The 20,591-nt window shown below is 46.0% G+C and overlaps 1 protein-coding gene across 1 annotated transcript in view; it reads left to right on the top strand.

The window, feature by feature from the left end:
* Positions 1-20,591, top strand: part of smchd1 (structural maintenance of chromosomes flexible hinge domain containing 1) — a 256,400-nt gene that overhangs the window by 72,616 nt on the left and 163,193 nt on the right. Inside the window, exons 18-23 of the mRNA XM_085992795.1 lie at positions 5,228-5,305; positions 6,380-6,499; positions 8,400-8,544; positions 11,769-11,868; positions 17,009-17,081; positions 19,029-19,168. Coding sequence (XP_085848921.1) covers positions 5,228-5,305; positions 6,380-6,499; positions 8,400-8,544; positions 11,769-11,868; positions 17,009-17,081; positions 19,029-19,168 — 656 coding nt within the window. The remainder of the gene's footprint in view (positions 1-5,227; positions 5,306-6,379; positions 6,500-8,399; positions 8,545-11,768; positions 11,869-17,008; positions 17,082-19,028; positions 19,169-20,591) is intronic.

Here is a 20,591-nt window from a genome sequence, read left to right as displayed (position 1 = left end):
CTCTTCCCCCCCAGTCGCTCTCTCTTCCCCCCCAGTCGCTCTCTCTTCCCCCCCCAGTCGCTCTCTCTTCCCCCCCAGTCGCTCTCTCTTCCCCCCCAGTCGCTCTCTCTTCCCCCCCAGTCGCTCTCTCTTCCCCCCAGTCGCTCTCTCTTCCCCCCCAGTCGCTCTCTCTTCCCCCCCAGTCGCTCTCTCTTCCCCCCCAGTCGCTCTCTCTTCCCCCCCAGTCGCTCTCTCTTCCCCCCCAGTCGCTCTCTCTTCCCCCCCAGTCGCTCTCTCTTCCCCCCCAGTCGCTCTCTCTTCCCCCCCAGTCGCTCTCTCTTCCCCCCCAGTCGCTCTCTCTTCCCCCCCAGTCGCTCTCTCTTCCCCCCAGTCGCTCTCTCTTCCCCCCCAGTCGCTCTCTCTTCCCCCCCAGTCGCTCTCTCTTCCCCCCCAGTCGCTCTCTCTTCCCCCCCAGTCGCTCTCTCTTCCCCCCCAGTCGCTCTCTCTTCCCCCCCAGTCGCTCTCTCTTCCCCCCCAGTCGCTCTCTCTTCCCCCCCAGTCGCTCTCTCTTCCCCCCCAGTCGCTCTCTCTTCCCCCCCAGTCGCTCTCTCTTCCCCCCCAGTCGCTCTCTCTTCCCCCCCAGTCGCTCTCTCTTCCCCCCAGTCGCTCTCTCTTCCCCCCAGTCGCTCTCTCTTCCCCCCCAGTCGCTCTCTCTTCCCCCCAGTCGCTCTCTCTTCCCCCCCAGTCGCTCTCTCTTCCCCCCCAGTCGCTCTCTCTTCCCCCCAGTCGCTCTCTCTTCCCCCCCAGTCGCTCTCTCTTCCCCCCCAGTCGCTCTCTCTTCCCCCCCAGTCGCTCTCTCTTCCCCCCAGTCGCTCTCTCTTCCCCCCCAGTCGCTCTCTCTTCCCCCCCAGTCGCTCTCTCTTCCCCCCCAGTCGCTCTCTCTTCCCCCCCAGTCGCTCTCTCTTCCCCCCAGTCGCTCTCTCTTCCCCCCCAGTCGCTCTCTCTTCCCCCAGTCGCTCTCTCTTCCCCCCCAGTCGCTCTCTCTTCCCCCCCAGTCGCTCTCTCTTCCCCCCAGTCGCTCTCTCTTCCCCCCAGTCGCTCTCTCTTCCCCCCAGTCGCTCTCTCTTCCCCCCCAGTCGCTCTCTCTTCCCCCCCAGTCGCTCTCTCTTCCCCCCCAGTCGCTCTCTCTTCCCCCCAGTCGCTCTCTCTTCCCCCCCAGTCGCTCTCTCTTCCCCCCCAGTCGCTCTCTCTTCCCCCCAGTCGCTCTCTCTTCCCCCCCAGTCGCTCTCTCTTCCCCCCAGTCGCTCTCTCTTCCCCCCAGTCGCTCTCTCTTCCCCCCCAGTCGCTCTCTCTTCCCCCCCCAGTCGCTCTCTCTTCCCCCCCCAGTCGCTCTCTCTTCCCCCCCAGTCGCTCTCTCTTCCCCCCCAGTCGCTCTCTCTTCCCCCCCAGTCGCTCTCTCTTCCCCCCCCAGTCGCTCTCTCTTCCCCCCCCAGTCGCTCTCTCTTCCCCCCCAGTCGCTCTCTCTTCCCCCCCAGTCGCTCTCTCTTCCCCCCAGTCGCTCTCTCTTCCCCCCCAGTCGCTCTCTCTTCCCCCCCAGTCGCTCTCTCTTCCCCCCCAGTCGCTCTCTCTTCCCCCCCAGTCGCTCTCTCTTCCCCCCCAGTCGCTCTCTCTTCCCCCCCAGTCGCTCTCTCTTCCCCCCCAGTCGCTCTCTCTTCCCCCCCAGTCGCTCTCTCTTCCCCCCCAGTCGCTCTCTCTTCCCCCCCAGTCGCTCTCTCTTCCCCCCCAGTCGCTCTCTCTTCCCCCCCAGTCGCTCTCTCTTCCCCCCCAGTCGCTCTCTCTTCCCCCCCAGTCGCTCTCTCTTCCCCCCCAGTCGCTCTCTCTTCCCCCCAGTCGCTCTCTCTTCCCCCCAGTCGCTCTCTCTTCCCCCAGTCGCTCTCTTTCCCCAGTCGCTCTCTCTTCCCCCCCAGTCGCTCTCTCTTCCCCCCCAGTCGCTCTCTCTTCCCCCCCAGTCGCTCTCTCTTCCCCCCCAGTCGCTCTCTCTTCCCCCCAGTCGCTCTCTCTTCCCCCCCAGTCGCTCTCTCTTCCCCCCAGTCGCTCTCTCTTCCCCCCCAGTCGCTCTCTCTTCCCCCCCAGTCGCTCTCTCTTCACCCCCCAGTCGCTCTCTCCCCCCCCCCAGTCGCTCTCTTCCCCCCCCAGTCGCTCTCTCTTCACCCCCCCCAGTCGCGCACTCTCTTCCCCCCCCCCCCAGTCGCTCCCTCTCCCCCCCCCCCCCCCCCCAGTCGCTCCCTCTCCCCCCCCCCCCCCCCCCCCAGTCGCTCTCTTCCCTCCCCCCCCAGTCGCTCTCTTCCCCCCCCCAGTCGCTCTCTTCCCCCCCCCAGTCGCTCTCTTCCCCCCCCCAGTCGCTCTCTTCCCCCCCCAGTCGCTCTCTTTCCCCCCCCCCCCCAGTCGCTCTCTTCCCCCCCCCCCCCAGTCGCTCTCTTTCTCCCCCCCCCAGTCGCTCTCTTTCTCCCCCCCCCAGTCGCTCTCTTTCTCCCCCCCCCAGTCGCTCTCTTTCTCCCCCCCCCAGTCGCTCTCTTTCCCCCCCCCCAGTCGCGCTCTCTTCCCCCCCCCCCCAGTCGCTCTCTCTTCACCCCCCCCCCAAGTCGCTCTCTCTTCACCCCCCCCCCCCCCCCCCCCCCAGTTTGCTCACAGTAGTGTCCAGATTAATCTTTAATTCCTGCAGACCAAAAGCCTAGACGCAGTGGCGGGCTGTGCGCATGCGTGCCGGCGTCAAGGCGGCTTCGCAACTGGCGGCCTCTTCTCTCCGAGCCCCGCCCCCCCCGGCCGAGAGACGCGCTCTCCGAGCCCCGCCCCCCCCCCCCCCCCCCCCGGCCGAGAGACGCGCTCTCCGAGCCCCGCCCCCCCCCCCGCCGAGAGACGCGCTCTCCGGGCCCCCCCCCCCGGCTGTAATCAGTGCGGGCGGCGCGAGGCGGCCTGGTGGCCGTTAGCGAGCGGGAAACTTCGGGCGGCCCGCCCGCGCTACAGCCCGACACCGTGAAACCTGAGAGGGGGAAGTAGAGAGAGAGAGAGAGGGAAGAGGAGAAGGAGAGGGGAGAGAGAGAGAAAGTTTTTGATTTTTAAAAACGCCGGTTTGGGGACGGCGGCGGTTAGGGGATCACTTCAGTTCCTCCTGTTGCTAAAGACAATTTAAAACACAAATAAATTGTTATTTAATTCCCTAACACATCATTAAAATATTTACCTTAGTTCCCTAACACACACAGTGTGGGGGAAAAAATTGTGAAAAATCAAGATGGCGGCCACTCACCTCGGTTCAGAAGGATAAGGCCCGCCCACACACGCACCGATTGGTCGACCGGTCAGGTCACCGAAGCGTAGGATTGGTCAATCGTCGAGTCACTCGACACTCAACTGTCGGACGGCACGCGCCAGGAACCCGCCGTCCGATTGGTGGACCTCGACGTCACACGGTCGCTAATGAGCGGAACGCTGAACGTTTTTCGGATACCGCGGGCGGGATTTTTGTGCGGCCGAAACGTAAATACGCCTATGACCGGTCCGGAATCGCAAGCTTTCTTTTGAGGCGACACGCACGTCGGTACGCTCTGTAACTTTCAAACGTATAGAACACAGACAGACATCGGGACAGACAGACAGACAGAAGAGCTGCTTTATATATATAGATTCACAAATGCATTACCTAACACTTCTGCAGATTGAATTCCATTTGCCACTTTTCTGCACACCTGATCAGTCCATTGATATCTTCCTGCAGTCTACAGCTTTCTTGTTCACTATCAACCACACGGCCAATTTTTGTATCATCTACAAACTTCTTAATTGTGCCCCCTACATTTAAGTCCAAATCATTGAGATATACCACAAAAAGCAAGGGACCTAGTACTGAGCCCTGTGGAAACCCACTGGAAACGGCCTTCCAGTCACAAAAGCACCTGTTGACCATTACACTTTGTTTCCTGCCACTAAGCCAATTTTGGATCCAATTTGCCACTTTCCTGTGAATCTCATGGCCTTTTACTTTCTTGACTAGTCTGCAATGTGGGATCTTGTCAAAAGCTTTGCTAAAATCCATGTAGACTACATCAAACGTGCTACCCTCATCCTACCTCCTCAGAAGATTCAATCAAGTTCATCAGACACAACCTCCCCATAACAAATCCATGCTGACTGTCCTTGATTAATTTGTGCCTTTATAAATGACAATTTATACTGTCCCTCAGAATTTTTTCTAATAATTTGACTACCACCGTGATTAGACTGACTGTCTTGTAATTACTCAATCTATCCCTTTCTCCCTTTTTAAACAATTGTACAACATTAGCAGTCCTCCGCCACCATGCCTGTAGTCGGAGAGTATTGGAAAATGATGGTCAGAGCCTCCGCTATTTGCTCCCTTGCTTCTCTTAACAGCCTGGGATACATTTCATCCGGGCCTGGTGACTTATCTACAGGAAACTCTTGGTCACCGGCGTGGTGCCGGTTTATCAAAAAGTCCGGATTACAGAGAGGTATAGTTAAAAGGTATGAGAGCTCCATACACAGCAACAAATCCAGGCTTCCCTGTTGCTTAGCAACATGTGCAGGAACTCCGGCCACAGACTAAGCGTCCCTGTTGCTTAGCAACAAGTGTAGGAGCCCCAGTTACACAGCCACAGATCCAGGAACTGCCACTAATATGAAGTAAAACTTACCTGAACCTACTCCTGAATTTTGCCGGTTAAGAGATTTCTGGTTATTTAGGTGCCAGTAAATAGAGTTTCCTGTACCTTCAAAGATGCTAAACCCCTTAATGTTCCCTCTCATCTAATATTTCACACTCCTCCTCCTTAACTACAATGTCTGCAACGTCCCTCTTTTGTGAAGACAAATGCAAAATATTCATTAAGAACCATACCCACGTCTTCAGCCTCCACATACCGGTTACCGTTTTTGTCTCTAATAGGCTAGGTCCGCTCCTCTTGTAAGTGAGCATAGGCCCTAAAAGGGCTGTGTCTCAATGATTTCTTCTGCCTCTTTTTATTCCCAATCTCCAAATGATTGATAGACTTGACCTAATATGTGCATGAATTAAATACATTTTTCATATGTCTACATCTAACAATGGTTATATTAAAAGATAACCTAACTTTATTACCTGAAACTATGTTGTGATATGGTATCACTAGCATCAGTAATAATGACTTTTTAACATCCATAAAATAAGTGATATTTTTGTTTTGTATTACAGCTTCTACAGGCGACAAAGAAATAGTTTCTCACATCAGTCAACATGGCGGCAAATGGCCATATTGGTTCAAAAAGATGGGTGAGATTTTCCATAAGAAAATATTCAATGATAAACTATATGTCACATTTCAGGATATTTGATCATTTTTCCACAGAACAAGGCACCTAGACAAAAGGTGGCTAATATGCTAAATAGAAATAGGTTTTCCAGAGATGCAAGAAGACATTTGTTAGCTTGTCTAGGTAATCCCAAACCACCTTGCAGCCATCATTATTTTGGAAAGTCCTTTGATCCCTGTTTGTCTGTGAGCAAAGACAAGAGAGACATGCCTTGAGGGAAGGCCTCAAGGGTAGTAAGGTTTGTTAAAGGGAAAATTATGAGCACTTTCGCTGAGGTGAATAGGTTAGAAATGCTGGTGGATCGTTAAAATCCATCTTGTTTACATCAAGTAAGATCATCCATTGATGTGAGCTAGTATTTATTTTGCATTATGTGTTCCTTATATTGTGTTGCTGTTGATAAAAATTACAGATTTAACTAAGTGAGTTAATTTAACTAAGGTCAGAAAATCTGTTCTATGTGTTCACCTAACTGTGAAATTAAACAGCTTAATGATTCATATCTGCCTTCATCTCAATGTTTGCTTGGTTTGCCTTCAGAGAAATTGAAGAGGTACATGTTCAAAAGTTGTGAATATCTAGTTCAGGCCACAAGGAGGTACAGGAAACTTTGTGCTATCCGGCACCGACGGGACCGAGCTGTTGCCGTTCCCTCAAAACTGCCGGACAAACCAGCGTTAATATTGACGCATTCAGCTCCGTATCTGGCAACAAACACTGTTGCTTAGCAACAGCTTCAGAGAGACTTTGCAGAGCCTGACTGTTGGGGAAAAAAAAGCCACGAGAAGAAAAAAAACCTAACAAAACGGCTCCTGATTTTTGCCGGTGGCTCGAGCTTGCCGGACATTTAGCCTCCGGATAACACAAAGTTTCCTGTACTATTGTTACACTCCGGATTATGCCATTGTACAGATAAAGGGCATTGTGAGTCAACTCCCATAAAACTAAGATACCCACTCCGCTTATAGGAGCAGACTGAATTTCGTATCCCCATAATTTCACTTTGATATAGTTAAATTTCAATTTTTTTCAGAAAATATTAATAAACTTGGAATCTATACATTAAAACTGCAAGTGGTATTGAATGAAAGTAATGCGGATACGTATGCAGGGAGGCCTCTTCCAAGCAGAATCTTCAAATTCACTGTCACAGGTAAAGAATCAGTTGTATGATCGAATTTTATTTTTAAAAAGATAGAAAATACGTCTAAATCAGAAAAGTGTTATCAGGAACTTATTTTTTTCTTCTCTCTGTACCATGCTGCCTCCCCCCCTCATGTTTTTGTTTTGGTAATTTGTTCTGCTCAAAATTAAAGATGTTTATACTGGGAGTGGAATGACCTTTTCAGGCTTTCAGCATTAGCATCAAGTGCACTCTGGTTAGGTATAGAACAGACTGCTTTATAGAGTAAAAAAGGCCTCCACTTGGCCACAACTGCAGAAAAGCATCTCTTGTGCTTTTCTCTTTCTATCCTTATGGCTTATGTAGTTGCTGATTAAGTCTTTTGTTGTTTAGTGCTTTGTTCCCACTTGAGTACTTTTTCACCAGAGTTTTTAATAGCATCGAGAACATAATGGGAATGCAATTCATAAAGTAGAATGTTAGTCTGTTAGGTTATCCATGCGTACTTGTGATTTAAAAGTCGACTCTTGATTCCTCCTTTCTAAATGTGAATGAACCTCCAGAATGTCTGTCTGTCTTTTAAGAAGTGATATGCACAACACTACAAAAGGCATTTGTTAGTGCATTTACCGTTCTCCTTTTTCTAACATGTATTTGAAGTTGAATGGCTGATCGTGGCAGCAGTATAGGAACTGACAAGCCAGCTATGTTAAAGTACAATATTCATGTTTGCAGTTTTTTTTTAAATTGTAGTTGGTTGGACTGAGTGATTCTTGATTTTGGTGGAACTTCCTAATGTTTACCTGATCTTTTTGGTTTATATTTAATTTTATATCAGCTAATAATTTTAGGTCAAAATGTAGTGTTAAATTGGTTAATACAAGAATTAGTATTATGTGAATCACCAAACATCGTCATATTTGGTTGATTGACTAAACTGGACATGTGACTAATACTGAAATATTAAAGATAAAATAAAAACAAAATGCTGGAAATACTCAGGTCAGGCAGCATCTGTGGAGAGAGAAACTGAGTTAATGTTTCAGGTCGATGACCCTTTGTCATTAAAGAATTATTAAGTATTGATTATAGCTTATTTCAATTATGGTAGGTTAGCTCTTTTAATGACTTGAATTATATAAGGTTACATAGTTTGAAAATAGTTTGAAATATTTTTTTATTCAGTAACTACAATGGCTTGAATAATTGTGTGGTACAAAAAGGTATTTCACACATTTGCTAGAATAAGCAATATATAAATCGCGGATGTAGAATACTTAAAAAAATGTATTCTTAGGATGTCGTCAAGGCCGGCATTTATTGCCCATCCCTAGTTGCTCTTGAGAAGTGGGTGGGGGCTTCTGTTTGAACTTTTGGTGGTAGTTTGATGCAACTGAGTGGCTTGCTAGGTCACATTGGAGAGCAGTTAAGAGTCAACCACATTGCCATGGGGCTGTAGTCACATATATGCCAGACCAGGTAAAGGCTGCAGGTTTCCTTCCCTAAAGGACATTAGTGAACCAGTTGGGTTTTTATGACAATCCAACAGTTTCACAGCCACTTTTACTGATACCAGTTGTTTATTTCCAAATTTTTATTTTAAACTGAATTAAAATTCTCAAACTGAGAATGTGGTGGGATTTGAACTCGTGTTCTCCGAATTATTAGTCAAGACTTTTGGATTACTAATCCAGTAACATAACCACTACATTACCGTATCCTTGGCTTCTGTACTTGCATGTTAATGTATTTACACTGTTGATCAGGATTGTTTAAATTAGCTTCAGTTATCCAAATCTTATTTAGTCACGTTGAGGCATGCAGACTTGGGGATTTTCTGTTTTCTGATAGTTAAGTTTATCAACGTTTCTAAAGTCTATGCCTAACATATTGAAGTTGAGATTAATCTATTTATATCTTTTTTGTTAAGAGGGTAAACCTGATAAATTTACAGTTGGATTACTGGATCCTCCATTTCGCATGGGAGTACCTTTCAATATTCCTTTAGACTTGCAAGATGAATTTGGGCATTCTACACAACCATCTTCTGTTATCAAGCCATTTGTGGAGGCAAGGTATTGCGAATATCAGTTTGCAATGTATTACAAATGGACATTTGATGTCATTTTTATGATTCTCAATTTTTCTTCTGCTTCTCCTCGCCCCCAAGTAGTACAAAATTTATACAATCTTTATTAAATGTTTAACCTTCATTTTGGTGTTGCACACTGTTAAGTCAAATATTGTACAAGTTTGGTTACATTTCTGGTCTTTGTATATCTGCTAAAGAATTTAAAATGTAGCATATATTGAAGTGCACTAAATTTATAGTTGATCATCTTATCCCCACAATAATAATTAATTCGTTCTCCAGCTAGTTCATTCCCCTGTCAGTCACTTTCACATTTGAGACCTGAGTTCCAATCTAAAGATTCTGTTTCCTAGCTGTTGGGGTCTTTTGTAGAATGGGTTTGTGCAGTCTGTATCCAGTTCCCTGTAGGCCACAACAAAACTATCCCTACTTGGCAAGTTCAGTTAGAAAAACCACAGGTGGGTGCTGTTTTAACATTTTCCAGGCAAAGTAGTATAAGCTCTTACTTTGCATTTAGCCTTGCTATACAGTTGCACCCATTTATTTGCAACTCACTTAATTACAAGTCCTGTTTTAACGCAACCATTTCTGAAGTCCTGTGTTTTTTTCCCTCCTACTTCCAATTGTGAAAAGTTCATTTTATTCCACTTTCATATATTGCAATTCCTGCTTGTATGCAAGTGTGATACGCAGAAATTCTGCTTTAATGAGACTTTCCACCTTTGAAAATGGAGCCTTTCACCTTTCAATCTGATTGGGTTCAGTGGCCAGCATGCCCAAGGACCTGTTGTTCGTACCGTGTGTTTGAGGGAGGAATGGAAAATTTCTAGTTGGCCGAATATTAAAAAAAAAGTGTCATGACTTGTCGCTGCGCAAGCAAGTGGATGTTTTTAACGGTTTGAAGGAATTGAGGATTAAAAAGCAGCTTGCGCGGAAGCATGGCATTTCTGAATCTCTGGCTTCTACAATTCTGAAAAGAAAAGCAGACATCTTGATGGATTGAGAAAGACTTGAAACCCAGGATAGGAAAAAGAAACGTGAAAGTAAGATGGCTGATAAAGTGTTGCCTAGGTGGTTTAATTATAAATCAGCTCAAAAAATCCTCCTTGATTGCTGTCTATTGAAAGCTAAAGATCACTAAATAACTTGGCATAGAAAGCTTTGAAGCATCATATAGATTCCTGTGCCACTGGAACGTGAGTTTCAAACCTTTTTTTAAAAAAAAGCTGTGTGGTGAAAAAACAAGACAGTTTGCCGGGTTGTTAGCAGAATATCTGCCCTAATACATTTTACAATTGTGATGAGCCTACAGGGAAAAAAACAGACATGGTGAACAGTGGCAGAATGGGAGAAGTATGCCTTGCATTGTGATGTGCCAATTAAATGGGCTTGCACAAGTGAAACTTCTCATAAGGAAAAGCAAGAGCATAGGAACAGGAGTAGGCCATTTAGCCCCTCGAGCATGTTCTGCCATTCAGTTAAATCATGGCTAATCTCACTCTTAACTCCATCTACCTGCCTTAGTTCCATTAGCCTTAATATCCTTGCCTAACAAAAATCAATCACAAAAGCAAAATACTGCAGATACTGGAAATCTGAAATGAAAACCGAAAATGCTATAATACTCAGCAGGTTAGGCAGCACCTGTGGAGAGAAACACAGTTAATGTTTCAGGTCGATGATCAATCACTATCAATCGCAGTTTTGACATTTTCAATTGATCTAGCCTCAACAGTTTTTTGGGGGAGAGTATTCCAGATTTTCACTACCCTTTTGGTGAAGAAGTGATTTCTGACATCACCCTTGAATAGCCTAACTCTAATTTTAATGTTATGCCCTCGTGGCCTGGGCGCTCACATCAGAGGAAATAGTTTCTCTCTCTATCTACCCTATCAAATCCTTTAATTATCTTAAACACTTCAATTAGATCACCCCTTAATCTTCTATATTCAAGGGAATACAAGCAACCAGTCCTCATAATTTAACCCTTTTAGCCCTGGCATCATTCTGCTGAATCTGTGCTGCACCTCCTCCAAGGCCAATATATCCTTCCTGAGGTGCGGTACCCAGACTGAATGCAGTACTCTGGGTGGGGTCAGTGAGTAATATATTAAAAATCTTACATCTACGTGCACTTCCTGCCAATTTTTTCCATTATACACTCCCATGTCCACATTTATAATGGAAGCTGCTTACAATTACTTGTGCTATAGTTATACTCTCCTGTCAATGGAGGTGCTGCAGCCACTTCATTGGGGAGAGGTGTCATTACAGCATAAATGAACATAGGCAATAAATAAATGCGGATATAGGAATTTATAATAGAAATATGAAAATAAGGGCAGAATGTACGGAGAAAAAATTGCAGGGATATGGGGAAAGAGCCGGAGAGTGGGAGTAACTGGATTGCCCTTCGAAAGAGCTGGCGAAGGCATGATGGGCTGAATGGCCTCCTTCTGTGCTGTAATATTCTATGATTCTAACCAGAGCTCTGTGCAGTTGTAACATAACTTACACCCCTTTGTATTTACCAGAATGATACCTGGACTCCATGGGTTAAATTACGAGGCAGGATTACACAAACACAGGTTGTATTCCCTGGAATTTAGAAGGTTAAGGGGGGGGATTTGTTCAAAGTTTTCAATAAGGGGAACTGATGGGGTAGATAGAGAGAAACTATTTCTGCTGGTTGAGGCATTTAGGACTAGGACATAGCCTGAAAATTAGAGACAGGCCTTTCAGGAGTGAAGCTAGGAAACACTTCTACGCGCAAAGGGTGGTAGAAGTTTGGAATGCTCTTCCATAAATGGTAGTTGATGCTGGGTCAATTGTTAATTTTAAATCTGAGATTGATGGATTTTTGTTTACCAAAGGTATTAAGGAATATGGGCCAAAAGCAGGTAAATGGAGTCAGGTCACAAATCAGCCATGATTTCATTGAATGGCAGAACAGGCTCGAGCGGCTTACTCCTGTTCCTATGTTCCTAATAAATTGGGAAATGCCCTCATGGTGTAGAATAAGGAAAAATGTGGTGCTCTTCCAAGGCACTGCTTTAATCTGTGTCTTGACCTAGGAATGTTTGTTGTTGATACTGTGTGACTAAAACTGTAATTGTTCCATTCCCTAGCATTAACATTCTTCGCCTTGATTTGGTTTATAGTTCTTGTATAGAATGTAACCCTTTCTAATTTAAATGTACTTTGCAGTGGGTTAGAGCTGCGTTATGAAACCTTTGTGGCAAAAGGGACAAGTTTCATTATTAAAGGTGTAACAGTCAGGGGTGCTGTGACCAACTGCCAAGGCAAGGTATGTTTAATTATAAATCCTCTAAAGCCTGTACAATTTTCATTCTACAGTTCGACCCAGTAACTTTTTTTCCTGTTGCACGCAGATGGGTATGATTGTCTTGACATGTAATGCTGGCTGCGAGGTGCCAATATCTTGGTCTATTGTTCATAGAGTCATAGAGTTATACAGCACAGAAAGAGGCCCTTCGGCCCATCGCGTCCACGCCGGCCGTCAAGCCCTGTCTAATCTAATCCCATTTTCCAGCATTTGGTCCGTAGCCTTGTATGCTATGGCATTTCAAATGCTCATCCAAATGCTTCTTGAATGTTGTGAGGGTTCCTGCCTCTACCACCCTTTCAGGCAGTGAGTTCCAGATTCCAACCACCCTCTGGGTGAAAAAGTTCTTCCTCAAATCCCCTCTAAACCTCCTGCCCCTTACCTTGAATCTATGCCCCTTTGTTAATTGACCCCTATACTAAGGGAAAAAGTTCCTTTCTATCTACCCTATCTATGCCCCTCATAATTTTGTACACCTCAATCAGGTCCCCCCTCAGCCTTCTCTGCTCCAAGGAAAACCCCAGTCTGTCCAGTCTTTCTTCATAGCTGAAGCGCTCCAGCCCAGGTAACATCCTGGTGAATCTCCTCTGCACCCTCTCCAAAGCAATCACATCCGTCCTATAGTGTGGCGACCAGAACTGCACACAGTATTCCAGCTATGGCCTAACCAGCGTTTTGTACAGCTCCATCATAACCTCCCTGCTCTTGCCTTCATTAGCCGAGGCATAGAATATAAGTATCCCATATGCCTTTTTAACCACCTTATCCACCTGTTCTGCTGCCTTCAGGGATCTATGTACATGCACACCAAGGTCCCTCTGATCCTCTGTCTTTCCTAGGGTCTTACCATTCATTGTGTATTCCCTTGCCTTGTTAGTCCCTCCAAAATGCATCACCTCACACTTTTCAGGGTTAAATTCCATTTGCCACTGTTCCGCCCATCTGACCAACCCATCTATATCATCCTGCAGATTGAGACTACCCTCCTCGCTATTTACCACCCCACCAATTTTCGTGTCATCTGCGAACTTACTGATCATACCTTTTACATTCACATCCAAATCATTAATGTAGACCACAAACAGCAAGGGACCTAGCACTGATCCCTGCGGTACCCCACTGGACACAGGCTTCCAGTCACAAAAACAACCGTCGACCATCACCCTCTGCCTTCTGCCACTAAGCCAGTTTTGGATCCAATGTGCCAAGGCACCCTGGATCCCATGGGCTCTTACCTTCTTGACCAGTCTCCTATGCAGGACTTTATCGAAAGCCTTACTGAAATCCATGTATACCACATCCACTGCACTACCCTCATCCACACACCTAGTCACCCCCTCGAAAAATTCAATCAAATTGGTCAGACATGATCTTCCCTTGACAAAGCCATGCTGACTATCCCTGATTAATCCTTGCCTCTCCAAGTGGAGACTAATTCTGTCCCTCAGAATTTTTTCCAATAATTTCCCTACCACTGATGTTAGGCTCACTGGCCTGTAATTCCCTGGTTTATCCCTACTACCCTTCTTGAATAATGGTACTACGTTAGCTGTTCGCCAGTCCTCTGGCACATCCCCTGTGGCCAGGGAGGTTCTGAAAATTTGTGTCAGAGCCCCTGCAATCTCCTCCTTTGCCTCACACAGCAGCCTGGGATACATCTCGTCCGGGCCTGGGGATTTATCCACTTTTAAGCCTGCTAAAACCGCTAGTACCTCCTCCCTCTCGATGGTAATATGTTCAAGTATATTACAGTCCCCCTGCCCGATTTCTATGTTTACATCATCCTTCTCCATAGTGAACACAGATGCAAAAAATTCATTTAAAACCCCACCTACATCTTCTGGCTCCACACACATTGCCACTTTGGTCCCTAATGGGCCCTACTCTTTCCCTAGTTATCCTCTTGCCCTTAATATACTTATAAAACACCTTAGGATTTTCCTTTATTTTGCTCGCCGGTGTTATTTCATGGCCCCTCCTCGCTCTCCTAATTTCTTTTTTAAGTATCCCCCTGCACTTTTTATACTCTAGGGCTTCCTCAGTCTTTAGTCCTTTGTACCTGCCAAAAGCCCCCCTTTTTTTCCTAATCCATTCCCGTATATCCCTTGACATCCAAGGTTCCCTGGGCTTGTTGGTCCCACCCTTGACCTTTTACGGGAACATGTTGCCATTGTACTCTCTCAATTTCCTCTCTGAAAGACTCCCATTGCTCCGATGTGGATTTTCCTACAAGTAGCTGCTCCCAGTCCACTTTGGCCAGATCCTGCCTTATCATATTAAAATCGGCCTTCCCCCAATTTAGAACCCTTATTTCCGGGCCGTCTTTGTCTTTTTCCATGACCACCTTAAATCTCACCGAATTATGGTCACTGTCGCCAAAATGCTCTCCTACTGATACTTCCACCACTTGCCCGGCTACATTCCCCAGAATTAGGTCCAGTACTGCCCCCTCTCTTGTAGGACTTTCTACATGTTGGCTCAAAAAGCTCTCCTGGATGCACTTTAAGAATTCTGCACCCTCTAAGCCTTTCACACTCTGACTATCCCAGTTAATATTGGGGAAGTTGAAATCCCCCACTATTATTACCCTATTATTTGCACATTTCTCTGAGATTTGCCTACATATCTGTTCCTCTATCTCCCCCTGACTGTTTGGGGGCCTACAGTACACTCCCAGCAAAGTGCTTGCCACCTCTTTGTTTTTAAGTTCTACCCATATGGCCTCATTAGAGGAACCTGTTAATATATCATCCCTCCTTACAGCAGTAATTGACTCCTTAATTAATATTGCGACATCCCCTCCTCTTTTACCCCCCCCCCCCCCTTCTGTCTCGCCTGAAGATTCTATACCCCGGAATATTGAGCTGCCAGTCTTGCCCCTCCCTCAACCATGTCTCCGTGATGGCAACAATATCATACTCCCATGTGTTCATCAACACCTTCAGTTCATCCACCTTATTCGCAAGACTCCTTGCATTAAAATAAATGCCATCCAGCCTTGCCCTACTCCCTTGTGCCGTTACATATTTGCTCTGCCTTCCAAGCTGACTTGTTTTTTCCTCTATATTTGGCTGTACATCACCCCCTATTATAGCTCCACCCTGTATCCCATCCCCCTGCCAAGTTAGTATAAACCCCCCCCGCCCCCCCCCCCCCCCCCCCCCCCAACAGTGCTAGCAAACCTCCCCGCAAGGATATTTGTCCCGTTCTGGTTCAGGTGCAACCTGTCCGACTTGTACAAGTCCCACCTTCCCCAGAAGCAGACCCAGTGATCCAGGAAACTAAAGCCCTCCCTCCTGCACCAACTCTTTAGCCACGCATTCATCTGCTCTATCCTCCTATTCCTCTACTCACTAGCACGTGGCACCGGGAGTAATCCAGAGATTACAACCTTTGAGGTCCTGCTTTTTAATCTGCTACCTAGCTCCCTAAATTCTTGCTGCAGGACCTCATCCCTCTTCCTACCCATGTCGTTGGTCCCAATGTGAACCACGACCTCTGACTGTTCACCCTCCCCCTTCAGAATGCCCTGCAGCCGTTCAGTGACATCCTTGACCCTGGCACCAGGGAGGCAACAAACCATCCTGGAGTCACGTCTACGGCCACAGAAACGCCTATCTGTTCCCCTTACAATAGAATCCCCTACCACTATTGCTCTCCCACTCTTTTTCCTCCCTTCCCGAGCAGCAGAAGCACCCCCGGTGCCAGGAAGTTGGCTGCTGCTGCCTTCCCCTGGTAAGTCATCCCCCTGAACAGTATCCAAATCGGTATACCTGTTTGAGAGGGGAATGGCCACAGGGGTCCCCTGCACTCCCTGCCTGCTTTTACTGCTCCGCCTGATGGTCATCCATTTCCCTTCTGCCTGTGCAGCCCTTACCTGCGGTGTGACCAACTCACTAAACGTGTTATCCACGACCCTCTCAGCATCGCGAATGCTCCAAAACTCATCCATCCGCAGCTCCAGCGCCTCAATGCGGTCTGCTAGAAGCTGCAGCTGGATACGTTTCCAGCACACATGGTCGTCAGGGACACCGGCAGTGTCCCTGAATTCCAACATAGCGCAGGTGGAGCATAACACGGGGCTAGGCTATCCTGACATGACTTACCCTTTAATTAATTTAAATTAATTCAATACCACCAATTAAAAATATACTCTAGGGCGCTTGTATGGCAGAAGTCCCCGCTACACCACAGAGACCCTAGAAAATATAAACCACAGAATTGAAGTTACCTTACAGCCAAATGATATATTTAAAGGCCCTGGTTTATAAACAGTCCCCGCTACACCACAGACTTTAGAAACTATAAACCACAGAGTTAAGGTTTAAAAAGAGAGAAATACTCACTAGCCAATCACTTACCTGCTTTCTGGTGACGTCACACTTCGATTTCTTTTTACTTCTCCCCTTCCCTCTGAGTTCTGAGATTGGAGATTGGTAGGCCTTACCTGGTCTCTGGAGCCTTTTATACTCCCCGCGATTCCCGCCGACTCTCGCTCCGCACCGAGGCCTTACCTGGTCTCTGGAGCCTTTTATATTCCCCGCGATTCCCGCCGACTCTCGCTCCGCACCGAGGCCTTACCTGGTCTCTGGAGCCTTTTATACTCCCCGCGATTCCCGCCGACTCTCGCTCTGCACCGAGGCCTTACCTGGTCTCTGGAGCCTTTTATACTCCCCGCGATTCCCGCCGACTCTCGCTCCGCACCGAGGCCTTACCTGGTCTCTGGAGCCTTTTATACTCCCCGCGATTCCCGCCGACTCTCGCTCCGCACCGAGGCCTTACCTGGTCTCTGGAGCCTTTTATACTCCCCGCGATTCCCGCCGACTCTCGCTCCGCACCGAGGCCTTACCTGGTCTCTGGAGCCTTTTATACTCACCGCTCAGCCCACGATTCCTGCCGACTCTTGCTCTGCATAGATTTTACTTTTTTATTCCTATTCACCAAGTAATCTTTTGACGACCATTGTACTTCAGTAAATGGAATGGTTGCAAGTCAATTTTCATACTGCTTTTGTTGCATTGAATAATTTTGTTAAATTTCAGGATGGAAATATTAAGATTTATGCATATGAACAACTTATTGTTGAATTATTTCTTTATAGAACTTCACTCTTAAAGTAACCCTACCTGGATTGAAGGAGGATTCACAAACGTTAAAAATTAGGCTATTGCCTGGTAAGTTTCTAAATTCCGCAGATTGGTATAAATTTTGAAAAATAATTTTTGTTGATGTATATTTGAAATTTCATTCTGATACATTAGGAAGTGACAATAGAAACATTTTACAGAAAACTTTCGATTAACCAGCCCCAAAATAACCCGAACGCGCGCTCCACCGGCAAAATTCAGGAGTCGGTTCCGTTAACTTTTATTACCTTTTTAAACTCCATTTGTTGCTGTGCAAGTGTGTAGCTGAAGCTGTTGCTAAGCTACAGAGATGCTTGCAACTTGTGCCGATTATTTTGAAGCTGTTAAGCAACAGGGTTTGTTGCTCTTTTACTATAGCGTTCGGTTATCTGGAATTGTTGATGAACCGGCACCAGGTCGGTCCCGTCCGTTCCGGATACCAGAAAGTTTCCTGTATGTGCATTTGTAAGGTTTGATGGAAGGGGTTCAAAATATTCAGCATAACAGTGCAAAAGAGCTGTGCCGTATTAGTTGGTTATGTATTGGTGTCAGGAGGGTGATTGCATTGCCCACATGCCACATTTCAGCATGTCCCTGAAGCACTGAATGGGACAGATTTCTTACACGTGACCTCTTAATGCAGATCTTTCATGCTTTTTCAGCAAAATTAGATATATAATGCTTCACTGATCAGCTACATAGAAAAGTAAGATCAGATATACAAAATTGTTTGACTCTGCTTAAATAATTTTTATAGTTATTAAAATTATTACATCCACAAGTTCAACAGCATAATAAGACTCACCTGGTTTCTTGAAGATAAAATTTTGATGAATTGTACGTTTAGGCTATCAACATAAGTACAATAATTCTGTTTATAACTTGGTCTCTGCAAAATGTTATGAACTACTAATAATTAAGATTCTGTTGCACTCTTGCATAATTCACGTATTTGCTATATTTTGCCGTGGTGTGTTTTGTCTGTTTACGTAGCTTTGTTGCTGATTGTTCCTTGTGATTTTAGAAAAGGAAGCCTTAAGCAGTTCTTCAATTTTATTTGTGATGAGCAGGGGCAGGTGATGAAAGTGCAGTTTGCATAAGAGTCTCCAACCGAATCAGCATTACAAAATCTCTCTGACTATTGAACTAACCCGGGAACCTCGGGAGTAATTGGCAATATTTTGAAATAAGCAGTGCAAATTCAAAATAACATCCCAGGGTTTCTTACTGTGCAAGCTGCCACCAGAACTCTCGGTAGTTCATTAAATGTAAAACATATTTCTCAGTAGTATCGTGCTCTTTCACAGTAAAGTTGTTTTATATCTTCTCCTTCAACCCAATACACACATGGTTCGCAGTTATTACCCCATTGAAACTGACCGCAACTTCTGGATTTGGCGCGTGTGCATCCTAACGCGGAAATCCTGAAGTTGCGGTCTGACGTTCATTGCTCCAACACTGACTGCGCTGTGCCCCGTGGCTTGCACCCGCGGGAAGCCTCCGACCCGAATTTCTGGCCCAATAATTTTGCTGCCCAGTGGTTCTGTGGGTAAGTGCGCTACCCATGTAGTACTGAGCCATGCAGCCGAGGAAGGTTGCAGGTTTGATCCTTCATTTTGCTGAATTAGTTTGTCAAACGGCAACAATAAAATTGTTACATTTAACCTCCGTGCCTCAGGTTAGAAAGAAGAAAGAAAATCACCTAAGATTACCACTGCTTGCTATCTAGTGACCCGAGCTGAAAAGTCCATATAAGTAGATGCCTGGTATAAAATCTAACCTCAGTGGTGATGTCTTGCAAAGTTAAATAGCCTGTCAACACTCACTATCTAGATTCACATGTAAAGAATGATCATTTTGATAAGGTCCCAGAGAGCTATTGGTGCCTGTGGCTCATAACTCAGCACCTACAGGAAAGGAGAACATTTTTAAGGTGGATGGGGCCAAAGAAGAAATCCTTGCTGATGCAGAAGCTCTATACTGTGTTTATTACAGGGCCACCATGTGAGCTGAGGATAAAGCCAGATTCTAATAAAGTAGTTATTGAAAATGGAACCACTTTCCCTTTCCAAGCTGAGGTGCTGGATGATGCAGGGAATATTACAGCGCAGCCCAAGTTGGTGGTACATTGTAAGGTAAATAAATATATATCTTTAACAGTTGGACAACTGTTCTTGATTTTTTTTCAGTTGCCATTATCTCTGTTCTTCATCCTCTTTCGCCATCTTCCACTCCATTATTTTCATAATGCAACTGTCTATCATGGAATTGCATATTCCATGGATATAACGTGGATAAATGCGAGGTTGTCCACTTTGGTGTCAAAAACAGAAGGGCAGACTATTATCTGAATGGCAATAGATTGGGAGAAGGGGAAGTGCAACGAGACCTGGGTGTCCTTGTGCACCAGTCACTGAAGGTAAGCATGCAGGTGCAGCAGGCGGTGAAGAAGGCAAATGGTATGTTGGCCTTCATAGCGAAAGGGTTTGAGTACAGGAGCAAGGATGTCCTGCTGCAGTTGTACAGGGCCTTGGTGAGACCACACCTTGAGTAGTGTGTGCAGTTTTGGTCGCCTTATCTGAGGAAGGATGTTCTTGCCATGGAAGGAGTTCAGCGAAGATTCACAAGGCTGATCCCTGGGATGGCAGGACTGACATATGAGGAGAGATTGGGTCGATTGGGATTATACTCGCTGGAGTTTAGAAGAATGAGAGGGGATCTCATCGAAACTTATAAAATTCTGACAGGTCTGGACAAACTAGATGCAGGTAGAATGTTCCCGATGGTCAGAGAGTCCAGAACCAGGGGTCATAGTCTAAGGATAAGGGGTAAGCCATTTACGACAGATGAGGAAGAATTTCTTCACCCAGAGAGTGGTGTACCTGTGGAATTCTCTACCACAGAAGGTGGTTGAGGCCAAGTCTTTAAATATATTCAAGAAGGAGTTAGATATATTTCTTAGAGCTAAAGGTATCAAGGGATATGGGGAGAAGGCAGGTACGGGGTACTGAGTTTGGATGATCAGCCATGATCTCATCGAATGGCAGAGCAGGCTCGGGGAGCCGAATGGCCTACTCCTGCTCCTATCTTCTATGTTTCTATGTTGTACGGTTTTCTTTGTAGTAAGCATTAATGCGTTTTTAGATTTCTGGATTTTTTTAAAATCACTAACTTCATGACGATAACTTGAATTTTGTTTTCCTTGTATGATATTTAGGACAGCGCAGTAGTTTTCAAATTTATATTCCTGTTGCTACACCCAGGGTATTTCTGTTGTAACAAATTGCAAAATTTCGTGCAGTATTTTGACATGGATGGCTGAATGGAGCAAAATATTAAAAAAAAAGTATTTGAACATGCTGCAAAATATAGTGATTACATTAGGTTTTGAAATGTACAGTAGTTATGATAATTCAGTTTGTATTAGTGGAATTTGATATCTTGCACATGTAGTAAACTGAGCTGTCATTAGCATAGGCCCAAAATTAACACCATGGAATATAAACACAGCATGTGATTAGCATGGGTAAGGTGGAATTTGTTGAAGTTGGTATATTT

The sequence above is a fragment of the Somniosus microcephalus genome, chromosome 7 (assembly GCF_052327205.1).
Source record: "Somniosus microcephalus isolate GS21.2 chromosome 7, FLI_Smic_1.0, whole genome shotgun sequence".
NCBI classification, from domain to species: Eukaryota; Metazoa; Chordata; class Chondrichthyes; order Squaliformes; family Somniosidae; genus Somniosus; species Somniosus microcephalus.
Note: the sequence above shows the minus strand (reverse complement) of the source record. Positions and strands in the feature narration are given on the sequence as shown.